At 37.5% G+C, this 18,952-nt stretch overlaps 1 protein-coding gene across 2 annotated transcripts; it reads right to left on the bottom strand.

The window, feature by feature from the left end:
* Positions 1-1,942: 1,942 nt before the first annotated feature.
* On the bottom strand, positions 1,943-18,761 carry LOC585592 (UDP-N-acetylglucosamine transporter). 2 transcript variants are annotated; one of them, XM_030996277.1, is made up of 8 exons: positions 18,653-18,761; positions 9,243-9,438; positions 7,460-7,617; positions 5,735-5,857; positions 5,100-5,271; positions 4,185-4,303; positions 3,288-3,421; positions 1,943-2,707 (listed from the first exon to the last, which is right to left on the bottom strand). In XM_030996277.1, the coding sequence occupies exons 2-8, from the start codon at positions 9,436-9,438 to the stop codon at positions 2,608-2,610; spliced, it is 1,002 nt and encodes a 333-aa protein (XP_030852137.1). In that variant the 5' UTR covers positions 18,653-18,761; the 3' UTR covers positions 1,943-2,607. The 2 variants fall into 2 exon arrangements, with proteins under 2 accessions (XP_030852137.1, XP_030852132.1); XM_030996272.1 differs by lacking the exon at positions 18,653-18,761 and adding an exon at positions 13,340-13,372.
* Between the last annotated feature and the right edge of the window lie 191 nt (positions 18,762-18,952).

The raw sequence follows: 18,952 nt of genomic DNA, 5'->3' as shown, positions 1-18,952 counted from the left end.
TAGAGGGCGCACATGGCTATAAGTAGTGCAGTGGGACTTTAAATTAATTTTGCTTTGCATGACAAAAGAAACAAGTCATCCTGAGAAACAAGCTACTCAGTGATAAATTTATAAAAAACTAACAAAAAGCCAAAAAAATTACAATGACGACACTTGGGGTTAGATATTAAAAGCTGGATAGCAAATGCAAACAAAACTTTTTTAAAAACTCACCTCCAAGTTGAGGATAAAACTTATGTCACTGTCTTCTAGGCATTAAAAAAAGCAGACTTAATCATGAGAATGCACATCAAAACTGAAGTCAATTTAAAGGTCATAGTTCATAGTTCAGACATTGGACTGAGCCACCGGACATGAAGGTACCATAATGATAATAGTGATGATATATGAGATTTGTAAGGCACCAAACACTATGAACATGATGGACAAAGAAAGCGGACAAAATATACAGTTCCTCATTCTACCCTCAACAATTGCTGTGGTAGACAAAGGAACATCCCTTCACTGCTATTATGTAAAAATGTGTGAATATGCATGTGACACCTGTTTCTACAGATTTTTACATACCGTAATAGCAGAGAAGGGTTGTTCCTTTGTCTACCATAGCAATTGTTGAGGGTAGAATGAGGAACTGTATATTTTGTCCGCTTTCTTTGTCCGTCATATTAATAGTGATTTCAAGTAGAAACAAATGCTCAAGGCACACAAGGTGAACAATAAACAAAATGGGGTGGCCGATACAGAACACAACTTCTGACATCTATAAGTTCAAGGACAGCATTCATACACTCTCATCTGTTTTATTTTCTTGTTTTCTGATCAAAATGACACCAAGATCATCAAAAGAATTTTGTTTCTAAGGCTATTTCTGTCAGGCAACATCGTTTTTTAAAACATGATACTTTTGCAACTATAGTCATGTTTGATGGAGCAAAGAGTTTTCGCATGATAATCGGATGTGTTGACACCCCGGCCCCCCCCCCCCCTCAGTGTTATTTAGGATACGCATATGCATGTTCCCTCCTTTTGAAAACACCCCCCCCCCCCAAGTCCGGTGTGTAAAGTCAATACAGCCCAGATTTTTGTGTACTACGAGCGGGACTTGTACCCCTTGTACTTGAAAAGTACCCCTTTACCAGACATTTTGGGAACATGCATGGTATCCCTCCGTTCACGGAGTGGGGGGGCCGGGGTTGACACATGAAGTCATGCGTTTGTAAGGTGCACATGTAATGTCAGGTGTCTCCGTCATCCAAAATACCAACTTCTACAGTTGTTTAGGGTAGCATGCTTCTGCAATGGCTTTTTTCTTCATTCTGTAAAAATGTCTCTTGTCATTCCATAACCAGAACTACTGGACCCCATTTCACAAAACTTGTCATCAGTGACAAATGGCAGTTTTTGTTATAAGCCAGTAAAATCCTTGCTTCCGATTGGTTATAGTAGACATAGTAGTGGAGGTTATTTTACCTGACTGCTTAGAAAGTATAAATGTTGTTAATAAGCAACCAGAGGACCAACTGCTTCAGGTCCTCTCCGAGGGACCTGGTAATAAGGATTAATGCCAATACCAAAGGGCACTATAGCGCATAGACTTTGTTTTCGAATTACGAGACCACTGCTCTACCAACTGAGCTATCGTGCCTCCTCATTTGTCACTTTGTGAAACGGTACCTTGGTTAGATTTCAAAACAGTACAAACACCAAAAGCTCATATTCAGAAGAATAGTGGGCAAATTAGACCAGGTTTAACTTGGTCCACTCACATATGGAGTATGGAGTGTCAAATTCTGTGTTTTATAGAAATTACTGTAAATCTATTCTAATGGGGCACAAAGTGTAAATCTCTTTGCTTTTTTAAATATCAGTGTAATTCTATAACAACAAAAAATAGATAATTAATTCAGCCATGAAAAGAAATTGGACATTGATTTCATGATGATATGATATACATTTGTTAATTTAATTACACAGTTTTAGTAATCTTTACTGCATGAGGGAGGTCGACACTTGGCATTTCATAAGCCAGAGGACTTAATCTACCCAATTATACTAGTAAAGAAATATAATAGTATGTATCAAAGACACTGATGTAGGGGTCTAGAATATCTTAAATTAACAACTTGACTACACTTAAATGCTAGTCTAGAAGAACAGACTCTGTTTGATTTTTCAACATAAATGATGGGCATTCAAAAAAGAAGAGTTACTGCATACTAGTAGTCTATATTCTGGAACTTCCAGACCTTGCATTACAATACCACAAGTCTTTTTGATTCTAAATACATGAATGTAAAAGTATAGTTAACTCTGAATATAATATGTACAAAAGGCTTTTGAAGTAGATAAAAATATGTGCAGATCACCCACAAACTGTTCAGACTATCCTGAATGTTTGATTGAACGCTTCCACACTTTAACGTTCCAAACATATTTGACATTTACAATATATATATTTGCACAAGGCTGGATTGAACACTTTTAAATAGACTGAAACAGTCATGGTAAAATGATAACAGCTGCACAATGATGTTTCAAAAACGTCTTCCAGCTGGTGATTACGACTTTTTACTCTTTGATTTAACGTTTTGAAGGCGATGCTCACAACTAAACAACGCTCGATACCGTGGGATCCGTTGTTACCTTGGGGACGTAGCCGTAGAGAAACGTTGCTGAAATGACGAATGCAGCCCCAATGAAAAAATAGCTGAACAAAGAAAGAAACATAAAAAGGGGAATATTAGACAAAAAAGCCATAACATAGAACATAGAATCTGGTCAATTCAAAGTACATTTGGGGAAATGCTAGGTTCAAATCAATTGTAAAAAGGAAAGTGCCATTACAAAGATGGACTGAATAATATGTTCCCTGTTAACAGCAAAAAATTGAAGTAAGAAACTTCAGAATTGACTCACTTTAAGATTCTTTTATGGTCAGAACAGCCTCATATATTATTGTATTTAATACATTTCTTAGCACATTCAGATGGGACAAAAATAAACTCAGCCTGTAAATGAAAATAATGTTACTAAACTATCTTAAACCTTTTGCAAACAAAAATCATTGGTTTGCATCATTTGTATATTGAAGTAAATTAACAACTGGTCACAGAATTATGGGAAGGATATCATTCTTTTAAATAACTACAAGGAAATTTAAATATTACCTACTCTAAAAAAGCCTAATTAATTGGCATTGCTTATAGTAAAATATTTTCCAACATTATTTTTCCATCCGATGATATAAATAATTTCATCAAAAATAGATTCTAAACCCCTTTCCTTACCTCGTCGGTGTAAAATCATTCAGCAGATAATAGGAGATTACGGTGGATAAGATGATCGATAATGATGTGGCGAATCCTTTCAATATATTGTCTGCATACTTGATAACAGCTGCTATGATGAGGCCACCAAGTGCCTGGTATGATAAACATAAGAGAGAGTGATCAATTAAAAAAGTGAGCCAGATGCACAAATGTTAAGGTGTCGTGGTTTAGTGGTTCATTCATTTGGCTTGATGTAATAAGCGCTACATATATCCCAGAATATTATTATCAAACATAACAAGGCAATTGAGAGCATGGCTGCTGTTCCTTATGAAAAGTTCTCACAACTGTAAAGGAAATATTATTGTTTTTGAACCATACAATTTTGCACATTGAATAAAATATAAAGCCTTTTGAGACAGAATGAAATTAAGGCCAAGTGTATCTTGATCCCAGAAAGAAGATTATGTTATCTATTTTCCTGGAACAAAAATCATATGTCTTCCTGTAGCACACAATAGATAGAGAGAGGGACACACATACAGACAGACACAACAAACAGACAGACACGCAGACAGATACTAACCTGTCTTTTATAAAACTATACTCCATGTGATCATTGCGTAGCTTTGAAAAAGGTCAACCTTTGCAATCTTTCACAATATAATACTCGTACTGAAACATACACACAGTCTTACAGACAGACAGACACACACACACACACACACACACACAGACAGACAGTTGAACAATACTGACCTGGATTTAAGAGTACTAAACTTCACATGATTATTGTGCATAATCCATGAAGAAAGCCAACTTTGTCACTTTGTAAATTACTTTTCATGTAATACACACACAAGCAAACACACACACCCTTACAGACAGATAAACAGACAGACAGACGATACTGACCTGTAAAATAACTACACTCCATGTAATCATACAGTAGCCTTGAAGAAAACCGTTCTCCGCGACCTTGGAACCGTCTTTTCCTATAACACCCCCTAGACCGAAGATTACTCCAAAGAATGCTACAGAATATGACAATGGAAGAACAAAGAGAAACAAAATGTACATGAATTACTTTCTCAGTATATCTGACTGGTCTCATGAATTAATCTTTCATTTTTTTTCTTCAATCGTAACTCTTCAAAATATATGATAACAATAGCTGAATTCTTATTACAACCTAGTGAACCTCCATATCTTGCAATTACTAGTGATGAGCCTGCCAGGACGGCACAATAAAAGTTAGTTTTGATTTGTTTAGCTTTGTTTTACGATTTGAAAATATCACTGTTTAATTAATAGCAATTAGCAATTCTGAAAACATACAGATTAAAATGTGTAGGTAGATGTAGCTAAAGAGAGGTCAAAGCTTTTGAATACACTTTTCTTGAAATGTAAATCTGTTGTCCATGCATCTATTCCTACCCTCATCAAGGGCAACAAATCAATCAATCATCTAGTATTGAGAGTATGCCCTACGTAGAGGTGTCATGGTCGAGTGTTTTTAACACTTGGACTGGAGATCGAAGGTCACGGGTTCTAAACCTGGCGCAGCGCTAGTGTCCTTTGGCAAGACATTAATCTACATTTGCCACTCTCCACCCAGGTGTTAAATGGGCACTGGTTGGTGGCCTAGCAGAGCCAGGGTAATATTGGAATGCCTTGAGCACCTTGCTTGGTGGATATGTAAACTATACAAATAAACGTATATCATTATTATTATTATAATTAATTTTTTTTTTAAAGACTCTTTCTGAATCAAGAAGAATCAAACAGTTCCCAAACCCATCTTGTGAGGTGGAAATCCTTCACACTGACCTAGTTGTATATTCCTGAGCCATAATGATTGCTTCGTGCCTTTCAGGATCTTCTCAAAGTAGACACCTGCAAACCCACTGGAGAAACACGCACATAGGACCGCTATTAAACCGATCAGCTCGGACGACATGGAATGCTCCTCTTCTTCTTTTGGTTTGCTTTCTGAGGGCATCTGTGAAATCACAAGATTGAAAAGGACTTTAATACATACTAGATGAATCAGAGGCCATTGTCTTAAAGGCATCGTTTAATAATGTTAAATCTGACAAGCATGGCCCTACGTGTTAATATCAGTGTCAGTGATATGGTGTAATATTGAAGCTCTAAAAAAATTGCGCTTCAAAATGATCATGAAGTGCCTCAAATAAGTAAAAATCTTTGAGTGACTGGTTATACCATACTTATTTTCCCCAATAGACTGTAGTGTTATAAAAAACGTTAAAGACAATGTTACACGTTGGACAGGCAATGTCTAGAGGTTATTCTGCATGGTTCATTATGCTATAAATAAGAAACAATCGTTCCCACAATGTTCCCCAAACATAAAGTGAAATATCTATCATTGTAATAACTTTGTCCTTACAATTTCAAACTGTAATCCATTCTATAGATGATACTTGAGACTGATTACTTACTTGAACCAGGGCTACTCCAGCCATTAATAGGATCAGGGATATCCACTTTGATGCATTCAATTGCTTCCCCAGCATGAACACTGAAAACATGGCCGTTGTAAGGATCTTTAACTGGTAGGTCACCTGTTTGGGGAGATTCACAATTAAGAAAAGATGAAAATTAAGAATAGATTAATTGTAATACACATCAGGATGCAGTAAAGAATCCATGACCACAAATTACGCAATCAAAAATAAATTAATCCAAATGGATTACAATTAGGAGATTTGAAACTTATAATTAAACACAAAAAACAAAGTCAGTAAAGAAAGAGATAAAGAAAATGAGAGAGAGAGAGAGAGAGAGAGAGAGAGAAAGAGATGGAGAGAGAGAGGAAAAAAAAAATATATATAGAGAGAGAGAGAGATGAGTTCTGCAATACACATTCTGGCCCACAAATAGTTCACCAGTATTTCCATTCCCCTTATGAAAGTATACAAAAAGCGAAAGCTGGATCCCTCTTCTTTCACCATGCTTTATTTGAATTAAAAATGAAAAACAACAATACCCTCATCCACTATGGGGCTGGCTGCCTAGGATGTAAACATACAGTATACCTGCCACATGTACATTAATACTCAGAGTCTCAATCAATGAAAATGATTGATCAATAATAGACAGGGGTGAAAGGTCATGCACCTGTTCCAAGTATTATAGTCGGCTCCTAATTAAAAAACAACAAACATGGCTTGCATTCATCTGGTCTCATTCTCAAGGTACATATAACACATCCCAAGGGATATATAGACCATGCTTCCATACAGTGCTCGTAATCAAATTTAATGCAATTTTGTTGTTGTTAAGTGCCATGTTACAAATCATTTCATTCACCTGCTATGAATAATTGTATTCAATAGTCAGAATCCAAAATTGCATACATTGTTGATAGGTAGAACAAACATTATGGCTTGCCCTACCTAGCAACATGTAATACATCCAATTCTCATTCTGACTATTGACATACATTTATTTGTAACAGGTGAATGAAATGATTTGTAAAGAGGCACTTGACAAAGATTTATGTATTAGGTTTGATTACATTACAAAAATGGCCCATTCTGGAACTCACTTCCTTCCTCATTTCGTGAGATTGACAGTCTAAAACACTTCAAATCACGCATCAAAACTTACCTACATGTATATCAGCAAATGTGAAATACTGATTTCAGTCAATGCTATTGATTCACTGGAGGAGCCTGCGCATTCGAATTACTTCAAACAAAAATAAATCCTCTCATAAATGATGTGAATCATTATCATCATACTGATTTTGTAAATTTTGAGTATACATGTGTTTGATTTTGAAGATTTTTGAAGCAATTAGGTGTGATATCATAATAACCTCTTTCTTGTCATATGATGTACAATGGCGATGAATGAACCAATCACTTGTTAATGGGTGCGCTTATCATCCCTATTTTTGCTAAAAATCAGCGTTTCTAACGTGTTTCAGGCAAATTTGCATGGCGATAAACGCAAACATTTTTAAGAAATGCACATACATATTGGACCTTCCCAGGCTAATTTCCAGTTTGGAGAAATAGCATGACGAATCGTGATGAGTTGATAAAAGTGACATCCCGCAAAACACATTAGTACAGTGGAGTACGATATAGAAACGCTGTTTCTGAGTGGGAAAAAATGATAAACGACTCTACGACAGATGTGATTGATGTTATGAGTACCTGGTATGTGGCTGCGTCCAGATGGGAGAGCGCAAGGAAGAGCAGATTGTTCTGGAGTGTGTAGAGACCGGCTGGGATTGCCAATTTGAGACAGTCCATAGGGCTGTTGATGATTTCTTCTCTGATCACTTTTGAAAAGCCTTCGATCGTTCTGCCTCCTGCAAAATAAAGTAGAGACGTTTTAATTCCAAATATTGGTTTGTAGTAATACATGAATATGAAGGTCCCTGGTTTTTAAAACCAAAACCAACCAGACACCATTATACTTGTCAGATCTACTGGAGGAGAAGAGATCCTCTAGACTTGGTCTACGTTCAGAAAATGTCCACCAGTTTCAGGAAGCTCGAACAAGGCGGTCTTGGGGCGACAGGTCCTTCTCTGTAGCAGCCCCGCGTTTGTGGAATGCACTCCCTTCATACATTAAACAAAGTAAAACAATTGAACTATTCCACAAGCATCTAAAGACCTACATGTACCTTATGAAGGAAAAATATGATTAACTCACATGAACATTTCAATGTCTTACTGAATCTGTAATTTGCATTTGGTTTTTTATTTGTTGATTTATTATTAGTTTGTTAATTTCAATTTGTTTATTGCTTGTATTTGAAATGTTAATAGTGAATCTTTTTTGTGCGCCTTGAGTGCCATTATAGGCAGATATGTGCGCTATACAAATCTTAAATTAATATTATTATTATTAATATTTCAAGAACACTGATTGGTTAAATTAATGACTCTTAAATACAATTCATACATGTAGGTTCTGGGGAATGTTTCACAAAGACTATTGAGATTGACTTCAAGTTGGACTTAACTATGGCATACCACTGTTTGCTCTCATCATTTACTGGCATTGGTCTCTCATGGGAGGTACAATTCATGGTCTCAAATCTACAGAATTGAAATTTTTAAATAATTCACTATTGAAGGAAAAAATATTATCTAAAGATCATAATGGTGAGAGCAACCAGTGGCATGAATTGCCTGCTAAGTTAAGTCCAACGTAAAGTTGATCTTAGTCTTTGTGAAACACCCCCTGTTTAATATGGAACTTCAAAGGATAGAAAATAAACCAGCAGCCTGAAAGACTGGTGTGAGTAGTGTCCCTTGTATCGATAGCAGTCATACTGATGGTAATTGCAACAACATGGAAAACTACTTCTACTACCACAAGCTCTACCAATACCACAAATATAAGTACTATCAAGAAGAATACCTGCATGAACACTGTACCATCTACTTATCTTATAAAACGACTATAATGATCATCATCACTATCACTAACATCTCTACAACCAGCACTATCACCTATACCACTACCATGTGGACTACCACCATCACCTCTACCATTATTACTACCACTACTTCTACCACTACTTCTACCACTATCACTACCACGACCGATACCACAACCACTACTTCTACTACCACAAGCTCTACCGGTACCACTACCACAAATATAAGTACTATCCAGAAGAAACCTGGATGTACCATCTACTTATCTTATAAAACAACTATATGATAACCATCACTATCACTAACGTCTCTACAACCACCACTACTACCACCTATACCACTACCATTCAGACTACCACCACCACCTCTACATTATTACTACCACTAATTCTACCAATATCACCACCACTCCTACCACTACCACCACCACTGCCACTACCATTACTACAACTACTACTTCTACCATTATCACCACCCCTGCCACTACTACAACTACTACTTCTACCACTATCACCACCCCTACCACAACTACCACTCAACTCACCCTCTTGGAAGTATACAAGCAATATACAGGCCACTATCTTCATGCACTCGGCCATGACAACGGCCGTGGAGCTGAGGTAGCGTGGTCCCTCCGACTCGACGGTCCTGGAGTACCTCATGGTCAAGACGAGGGTCGTCGTCTGGACGATCAGGATGCCCAGCGACAGGTACTTGAGGTTGTACTTTACAGTGTTCATCTGAAAGAGGGATAGGAATGAATGAAATCAATAAGACTCAATTTGTTAATCTATACACCGATTCGGGCGACTTCTGGTGGAAGTGCGCCCTCATAAGGTGACGCCATAACTGGGGGGCATCTGACTGCAGCTAGCTAGCTTACATTGCATTGCAGCAGACGGGTATGCTATACCTATACCGAACCTCGCCCAGGCCGGCCAGGGTCGCTGCTCCGCTAGCTAGTAACCGCTCTCGAGCTCTCTGTACTGTCAGCTGGATCGGAGAAGCCCCCCAGTTATAGCGCCGCCACCGGCGGGCAGGTACATAAAACCCCCAAACCGAATCGGTGTATAGCATGTACTACACATTGAATTAATTGAGTAGTGGGAAGAGGTGAAATATAATTCGTGAGCGTTATCATTGTATTATGCAAGTGTGGAAGAACATCAGAGAAAAAATGGTCCCTGAAAAGCAAGGCTCTTCAAATGCCTTAATATTCTAAATATGGCATGTAACATGATAAAAATCAGGACAGATTTTATGCCACATGTTCTTGTAGCCCCATATGCATCTTTCTATGTACAGTGCTTGTAACTTTGCCAAGACTGGGCCAAATTTCTTATCATTTTGATGATTCATGATGAACACCATGCTACATGATCAACCTTTTCTGATTGATTCCACAACGTTTCTTTTACAATTAATGCAATCGCATGACCAGAATTAACTCAACTTTATCTTTAACATCTCTATACCAGTATGCTTTCAATATTACCATCCTAGCCTTGATCTAAAGATCTGACATTATAGCTCCTGAGACAAAATGCTCTGGGCTTTATTACCTCAAAAGTATAACATTAAGGTTATAGGTTTTAGGTTTAAGCATTAAGATTAGGTTTGGTGTTCATTAGGTTTAATGTTAAGAATGAAACAAATGTTCCGCAGTCCGCACCAAATACAAGTCTATACATATTACATACCCTCTACAATTTCTATCATAAAAAGTAACTACAGTCAAACCTGTCTATAGCGACCGCCCAAGGGAAACACTAAAAGTGGCCTTTGTAGACAGGTGGTCTTTGTAGACAGGTTCCTTTAGTACATGATTCAATGAGAAACCATTTTCAAGGGAAACAACAAATGTGGCCTTTGTAGGCAGGTGGTCTTTGTAGACAGGTGGTCACTAAAGCAGGTTTGACTGTACTCTTAAATAATAAATCACATCAAAAGAAACAGTAATTGGAATGATGAATGACATTTGAGCAGATGGGACCGCATACAAATGTGAATGTTTTAGGAATTAAACTAGAGCGATAAAACATACAGTTAACGACTGAATTATTAATACCCCTTGTAAATTCTGTTTTTTGGTCCGTGTTTCCTAACTCAATAAGAAAAACAGGACCGGTTGAATTAGGGCCTTTGTTGAATATTTTTAGATGTAAGCTTTGATATATACCGGTATTACATTCTCAAGAAACATAAATGGGGAAAACTTGATTTTTCACATACTTACAAATTGACAAAGTTGGTAAGGGTATGAATAATTTAGTTGTTAACTGTATATCCATGGTACAATTTCAGAACAGCATATATAAGGCAAATTCAATTTAAGGTTTAAAAAAATAAAATTATGAAAAATCAAAAATGCAGATTGACAAAGAAAATCATGGAAAAGCAAGACTCAATAATACAAAACTCCAGGTAATATGATACAGAGTTCATAACTTCACACCAGTTAGCGAATTTACCATCTTTCAAATTAGTATTAAATAACCAACAAACTACAGGTACAAGCAAAAGTACTAATACTACCAGTATACTACCTGCATGCTGGTGCACAATTTTGTAATCCTGCAGTTTTACTGACGGGAAATTGCCCGTTTTATTGTCATGAAATAATCTTCAACCAAGAATATAGTCCACTACTTCTATGTTTCATAGATATAGCATCCCTCAATCATTCCATTTGTGACATGCAGGCAGAACTATCAGAGTTTAGATGAAATCACTTGTGTCTACTTGGCACTTTACCAAAAAAGTACATGAGATTGTACTCTAGTAGAATTGACTGTTTGAAAGAAAACAGAAGAGGTAAGGAATATAAATACAAATAGACAAACAGTCGAAACAGACACACCCTCCAAAAGTCCCTCTAAAAATCCCGGATCATCCTGAACGGCATTTGCATATCTAAATATTGTGTGAATACATGTATATGTTAACAATGAAGCATCGTGCATCATGATACAGCGGGTACCAATGTTAATATATTTTCATTTTCATTTGCATGATTAGCTTTTTCAAAGAGTCATAGATGAGAACAAGTCAAATCACAGAAAGTGAAGTGGAGGGGGAGAGCAGAGAGGGGAAGGGAAGAGGAGAGAAGAGGGGAAGGAGAGGAGAGGGGAGTGGAGGAGGGGAGTGGAGGAGGGGAGAGGGGGTGGGGAGGAGGGGAGAAGGGAGGGGAGAGGGGAGGGGAGAGGGGGAGGGGGGGAGAGGGGGAGAGGAGAGGGGGAGGGGGAAGGGAGAGGGGGAGGGGAGGGGGAGAAAGGGGGAGGATGGGAGGGGGAGAAAGGGGGAGGATTAGGATTAGCTCATGTTGGAATTAGCATTTTCTTGATGTTGAATTAATTTAAGCGAGGCACATGTCAAAATGAACGCAAAACCCCAGGCCCCCCCCCCCCCCCCATCCTAGAACCAGTCTTGATTACTGTCCGTACTCTATATCTTTGACAAGACAAAGCAGAAGGCAAGCAAATGTTGCCAAAGCATTGTATTGTATTGCAGAGCCCCCCCCCCCCCCCCCCCAGTGACAAATCTATTTGACAAAGATACCGTGTCGCAGGCTTGGGACTAAGCCAGTATAAAGTCTGACCATAACATTCAAGAGTTAAAACTAAGACCCCGTTCTCACTCACTTCGTTGGAGCGCTCTGGAGCGCTCTAACTAAGACCCGCTCCTCAGGAGCGGTTCTTAGGTGAGTGAGAACGCTCAAAGTGGTCCAGGAAGCGGACTTCTGGACCGCTCCAGAAGTCCACCTTCCGAGGTGGTCTTGAGGAGCGGGTCTTATTAAGAGCGCTCCAGAGCGCTCTAACGTGCAATGTGAACGGAAAGTGTACTTTGAACGGAAGTGACGTTCCGCGCGATGAGCGATCGGGCAGGCACTACACATATACATGTATACAGGACGCGTCGCGAACGGGACATCAGGTGACATAGGGTTTGGATTCCGCGCGCGAAAAAATTGACCCGCCTACCTGAGCTGCCATAGCAACAAGACCACTTTGACTCGTGGAGCGGTTTGAGCCATAAAAACTGCTCGGAGTGTGAACGCTCGCAAACCGTTCCTCAAGACCCGTTCCTCTGGAGCGGTCTGGAGCGGTCTAACTAAGACCACTTTCAAAGTGAGTGAGAACGGGGTCTAACCTAAAAAGTTAAGGGTGCTCTGGTATGTAAAAAATACAGAAAAACTTTGATGATTCAAAGACAACAATGAAAGGCAAGCATAATTACACAGATTTCAAGCAAACACATGCTAGTTTGAAATGTTTGTCTCCGATGGGGCAATGAGATGTTTCCTTCACCTTCCACCACATAAAGCGATTAGACAGAAACATTTAAAGCCAGTCTGCACTAGTTTGGCCAGGGGAATTAGACCTCCTGCAAGGTACCTGAGTGATGGGTTTCTCATCAAATCAGCTCTCAATCAAAAGAGGATCATGGGGGAACAACAGGCACCGATTAAGCAATTGTTTGCTATATAGAGGGCGCAAGTACACTTTCACCAGTCTTGTTCTCTGAATAATCTTCTTTTTTTTTTTAGATTAGTTTTCCTGTAAGGTTTACAGTCCCTCATGTGAGCCTGATAAGATCCCGAGAAGAAAGCTTAGAAATCCCAAAATATGTATTTAAACTCACCTGAGGATCCTTAATCATGATTTTGAAGAACCAAACTTTCCTATCAAACTAATGTTTCCTTTTAACGGTGTCTGCAAACTGTAATCCAGACCAAAGCCAGAAGCCTTTCACACAAGAAGAAAATGTGTATCTGTAATTCGTAAACTTTTGCAAAATTGCAATTCATTTATAGTGAAACTGTAAAAGAGGTAATGGCCTACACAGTAACTCATGCATTTAAATATAGCACAAAAGCAGCTGTGCAACACAAAGTTGATCTAAAATGGTTGTGTGCTCATGATAGTAGACTGAGCCTTGAGTTTCGCAAAAGGTAAACATGACTCAATGTTAGGGTTTAAAGGTACTATGTCCCCTTTGCAGGACAAAAAAATGAAAAAGTTAAATTCCAACTGCATTTGAAAGATAATACTAATTTAGAACTTCCCTAAAAGAGGTGGGACTTGAAAATGTCTTCAAGTGGGAAAATAACGACTATTAGTTGTCAAATCGACTTTAGGGCTATAGAGCCCAAAAGTAATAGTCTTGATTTTCAGACAATTGCACCGAATGGTCATACGTTTTATGCTGCGCAAAGATTCAATCAGTTTAATCTTGGCCATCACAAGAAGTGGGTTATTGATGTAGACAAATGCTCATGTGCCCTTTACAACTCTTTTCATGTATGTTATTACCAAAGAAGAAAAAAAGCCAGTCAGTCACTCAATAGTGTCTGACAGTGAAGTCTAGCAAGTAAACAGGTTTCCTTGTATAATTTGAATATGAGGACACTGCTAACGTTTAAATTTCACAGATAGGACATACATGACATATTCATAATTCCTGCAAAGTTCTACAGAATTTGAGGTTGGCTGCAAAAGGGACATACGTACCTTTAAAGGTGGTTTAAGAGGAAATGTTATGATATGTAATAAATTAATACATCAGAGGACAGGAAGGGAGAACCGGTTCGAATCTGTTCAATTAGGATCAAAGTTTGTTATTCGAAGATCAACAAGAATTAGCAGGGTACAGACCTACATGTAGGTGTTTTTGCAGTATGTACTGTAAATTTTGAACGCATACAAAATCAACTTGTTCAAATATTGGTAGGAAAACAGATTTGTGGAACAGATGTGCAAATAGTCCTACACATGTAATGAACACAATCACATGTATACCAGGGTTGGGCGGTAAATACCGGTGGCGGTAATTACCGGCGGTAAATACCGTCCGGTAAATAAGATGCGCGTCCGGTAAATATGTAAAAAACGAGAAATATGATTTTAATTCTCTATTTATTAATAATTTTACTTGTTTTTAGCCTCATAACTGAAAATATTGTTCTGAAATACTTAGCAGCACAAAACTCATAGTAGGAACACACAAACAGATTTATAAAATCCTAACTGCATACAAAATTGTACACACCCAAACAAATGGCATTTTGTTCATATGCTAATTAATAGGTATTCATGAATATGGTAATTAGTAACTGGGAACCAAAACCTTCATACAAGTTACTTTTATTGTAAAGTTTAAGATATTTGAATAAAATCAGTGAAAATTTGAACAAAATCGGGCAAGGAATAAGGAAGTTAAAGCTTTTTGAAATGACTAGTCACTAGAGGGCGATATTCAATTTGATGACATCATTTGTGGACAACTCTCCATGCCTTTTGTACATCAAATTTCATGTTTTTCCTTCTTTCTTGTGATTGAGATAATAGAATGCAAAATGATATTCTACTTCACATGTTATGAAATCCGATCAAGAACACAAATAAATAGGAAAAAAACGAAAGAATTGTGAAATTTGATGTACAAAAGGCATGGAGAGTTGTCCACAAATGATGTCATCAAATTGAATATCGCCCTCTAGTTCCCGAAGCAGGAAATATGCCAACCCTGATGTATACATGTGCAATCTGTTCAATTTTTCATTTTCTGTTACTAATTACTATCGTACATTCATACTAGAATCTCATTACTAACAAGGCATCATCTTGTGTTGAATTTTATACAAATCTAATACATAATAATAATAATAATCTTTTAAAGTCCACTCCAAATTTTATTATATTAAACCGAAAAGGAAATTCTTTTTGCCTAATTGATCATGAGCTCGGCAGCCACTGAGCAGCGCCAGATCGATGTTGCTCTATCCCTTATTTTGTTGAACGCCAAACAAGGTAGCAGCAACTCCCGTCTTTTTATGTCTTTTGGTATGACGCGGCCGGGGTTCGAACCCACGACCTCCCGGTTGTGAGGCAGATGCTCTACTTACTGAGCCAACACACCGGTCAAAATCAATTATTATAAATTGATATCTTTCAGGGATTCTTAACTTTTATTCTATTATAATTTTTTTTTTTTTTTACTTCTCTTAACTCTTCAATAATTAATCTATCCATGTTTTCAATGCTATTATTTTATTTGTATTAAAGGTAAAGACCAGTTATGGTCATGCGATTGCATTGTGAAAGAAACGTTGTGGAATCGATCAGAAAAGGTTGATCATCTAGCATCTAGCATCTGCAAGGTTCTGGAATCATCAAAATGATAAGAAATTTGGCCCATTCTTCGTAAAGTTACAAGCACTATACACAGAACGATGTATATGGGACTACCCTATATCTCTCACGGACCATGAGAGAAACAAATTTACCAAATATATGAATTAGTAGGCGGTTTCCCGGCAAATTTTTTATCATCATGTATTAGTCAAAACATATTCTTTCACATGATTGGTAATGAGAGCTTCCATTTCATTTTTTGAAATTGGGGCATTTCCAATACTGGTCTTTACCTTTAATTTTCTCTTTAACATGCATTGATTATTGGTATCAAGATGAATCCTTTCAGTGTGACTTTAAGCCATGCACATGCCCTTGGGGGCTCTTGCAGTGCACACTGAAATGATAAAAAATCAATTGGGATTTACTCAACTCAATCAAAAGATTAAAAAAACCTATATTTGATTTATTTACTTGTGTGTTTAATTGCAACTCTCTGTGAAAATCACTTGCAGAGCTGCCAACCCCATCTGAACAAAAATCCTATTTTTGATCGTTAAGTACTTTCTTGTTGTTAGACTGTGTTCGTTGATATCTTGAAGAATTATGCACAAGTACATTTTACAAACATTTTGTTGAATATATGCAAGTAAGAGTTTGTCATGAATGATTGTTCAATGAACCAATGAACCAATGAACCAATGTATTTTTATGGACCATTATAGTTGAATATAATATGCATGATTTTGTCATGACTGGTGTGTTTGATGAACCGACAAACATTTCCAAATTGCTGATGTGAGATGCTTGTTGTAGGATACTCTACAGGAAAGAATGGGCAATTAAAAAAAAAAATTGTTGGAAAATCATATTTTATTGAGGAAAAATTGTATGAAATACAATAAAATCGTACTGGTTGGCAGCTCTGCACTAGTTTATCTCTTTTGCTGGCTCCCTCCTTTTGTGGTAAAACAAACACCAAGCCATCAATCAGAACTGTTTAAAGCAATTATCACTGCTCTAGCTATCAACCTACGTGTCATACAGTGACTGAGAGTAATATGCCACATGTACATTCGGTACCCTGACAGAAGCCTCCAGTGACAACTGCTCGGGGCTTTATTTCATCCAAGATACAGGGTTAGATTGCAAATGGGGTGCGGGTTAGGTCTAGAGTTAGGATTAAAGGGATAGTTGAGTTCTGTTGCAGAGGGTGCTACACAAAGTAATTTTTTGTGAGATAATGAAAATCTGAGGGTCAAATTTGAAAATCATCTTTGTTTGATCAAAATCGGTTCAAAAAAGGCTGAAATATCCATATAACGATTTCTAATATTTGTGTACCGGTACTCAACAAAAATATTTGATAATTTGAAAAAAAATGTTGAAAAAACGAAATAACGCTTTTTACGTTGTATTTCAGCCAATGCCGATGTTGGCTTTTTTGTTATGGTTCTTTTATGCCCAACCAGCCGGCCCATTATTATTAATTAATCAATTAATTAACGGTCACCATATTTTTTTGAAATTAGAGCCAAGTTGGTATGATCGTATTGGCTAAATTTCACACATTTTGGGGTCTAAAATTACCTTCATAGCAATTTTAGGTCCTCACAGGGCACTAAAAAGTCATTAATAAGAATAAGAGCAATAACCATGCACTTTGAAGGCATTTGCGGTCTGAAAACAGAACTCAACTATCCCCTTAATGGTCAGGTAGGCGAGTGTTTCATCCAGGGTTTCTTTAAAAAGTTAAATAGAAATAAAATCAGGGTCTTCTAACTCTTCTTTTGATTGGATATATATATATATACAGTCAAACCTGCTTTAGTGACCACCTGTCTACAAAGACCACCTGTCTACAAAGGCCACATTTGTTTTTTCCCTTGAAAATGGTTTCTCATTGAATCATGTACTAAAGGAGCCTGTCTACAAAGACCACCTGTCTACACGGCCACTTTTTGTGTTTCCCTTGGGCGGTCACTATAGACAGGTTTGACTGTAAAAATATTGTATCCTCTTACTTGTAACTTTTGATTCGCTTGTTGTAAAAGGAACCTTGAGTTTCCTCAATTTTATTAATTCTTAGACGCGTAGCGGCGTAAGTGACACAGGTTTTCATCCAAATTTGATGTTAGTATCATTCATGCTAATGATGCTACAAATTCCCTTACATTTTTTTCAAACAGTTTGATAGAAATCAAAGATTTAAGCCTCATAATCTCTTTTGTAATTTAGGGGGGCGGGGGCATCGAAGGAAGTGTCCAACAGTGCTGCGGACCTGCATACTGTCTTTGGCCTTATAGTGATCTGACAAATAAATGTATATTTTTCAGCGATATTATCAAAATTCAAAACCATGAATTTCTCTGTTATCATCATGGTTTTGTGAAACTTCCTAACAATTCTGTAGGTCACGGACAAAGATAACACAAAATAGGTGACCCGCTGACGTTGACAACACAAATTATGGCTGACCCGCTGACAACACAATTTATAATCTTTTTAGATCCACTTTATTGACAGTTTTTGAAATTGTGGGGCTCAAAATAAATCAGACAATAACTGACCAAGATAGTTGGGTGCCGATAGTCTACTAGAATCTAGGTTGTCTAGACTAGTTGAATCTGTTGATGGTCTGGATCTGGATGACTGGATCTATTGTCTATTCTTCAAACAAATTAGAAATTAGTCCAGACTCTACATCCAATTAGACTGTAATGACTACAGAATTTAGTTAAACAATATCGTGTTTTAGTCAAACTTCAAAATACATGCAGGAAGGACCGTAGGAGCCAATTAAACAATCGTCAATACGAACCTTTTTCTCTTTCACTTTTTGTCTTCAATTTCAAATTTGTTTTATCTCCAGAGTCATGCCCATCAGTTATTCTGTATTGGCTTGGAAGTTGGATTGGATCCAATCTTGATCACAACAGGCAAATGGTAAAATAGTATCTCAGAATTTCCCCTTGGAGTATTCAACGAATTAATACAAGATGATGTTTAACTAGATTATGGAGGCAATTCAACAACAATGCAAACTAGCTGCTCGGCTGGCTGGCTGGTCTGGTGATGTGTACAGGAATTCGCAACGTAAGTCGGCCAGCGTAGCGGCATA

This window comes from Strongylocentrotus purpuratus, unplaced genomic scaffold (genome assembly GCF_000002235.5).
Source record: "Strongylocentrotus purpuratus isolate Spur 01 unplaced genomic scaffold, Spur_5.0 spur5_contig_855, whole genome shotgun sequence".
NCBI lineage: Eukaryota > Metazoa > Echinodermata > Echinoidea > Camarodonta > Strongylocentrotidae > Strongylocentrotus > Strongylocentrotus purpuratus.
The sequence above is the reverse complement of the archived record's forward strand: the minus strand, read 5'-3'. Positions and strand labels throughout refer to the sequence as shown.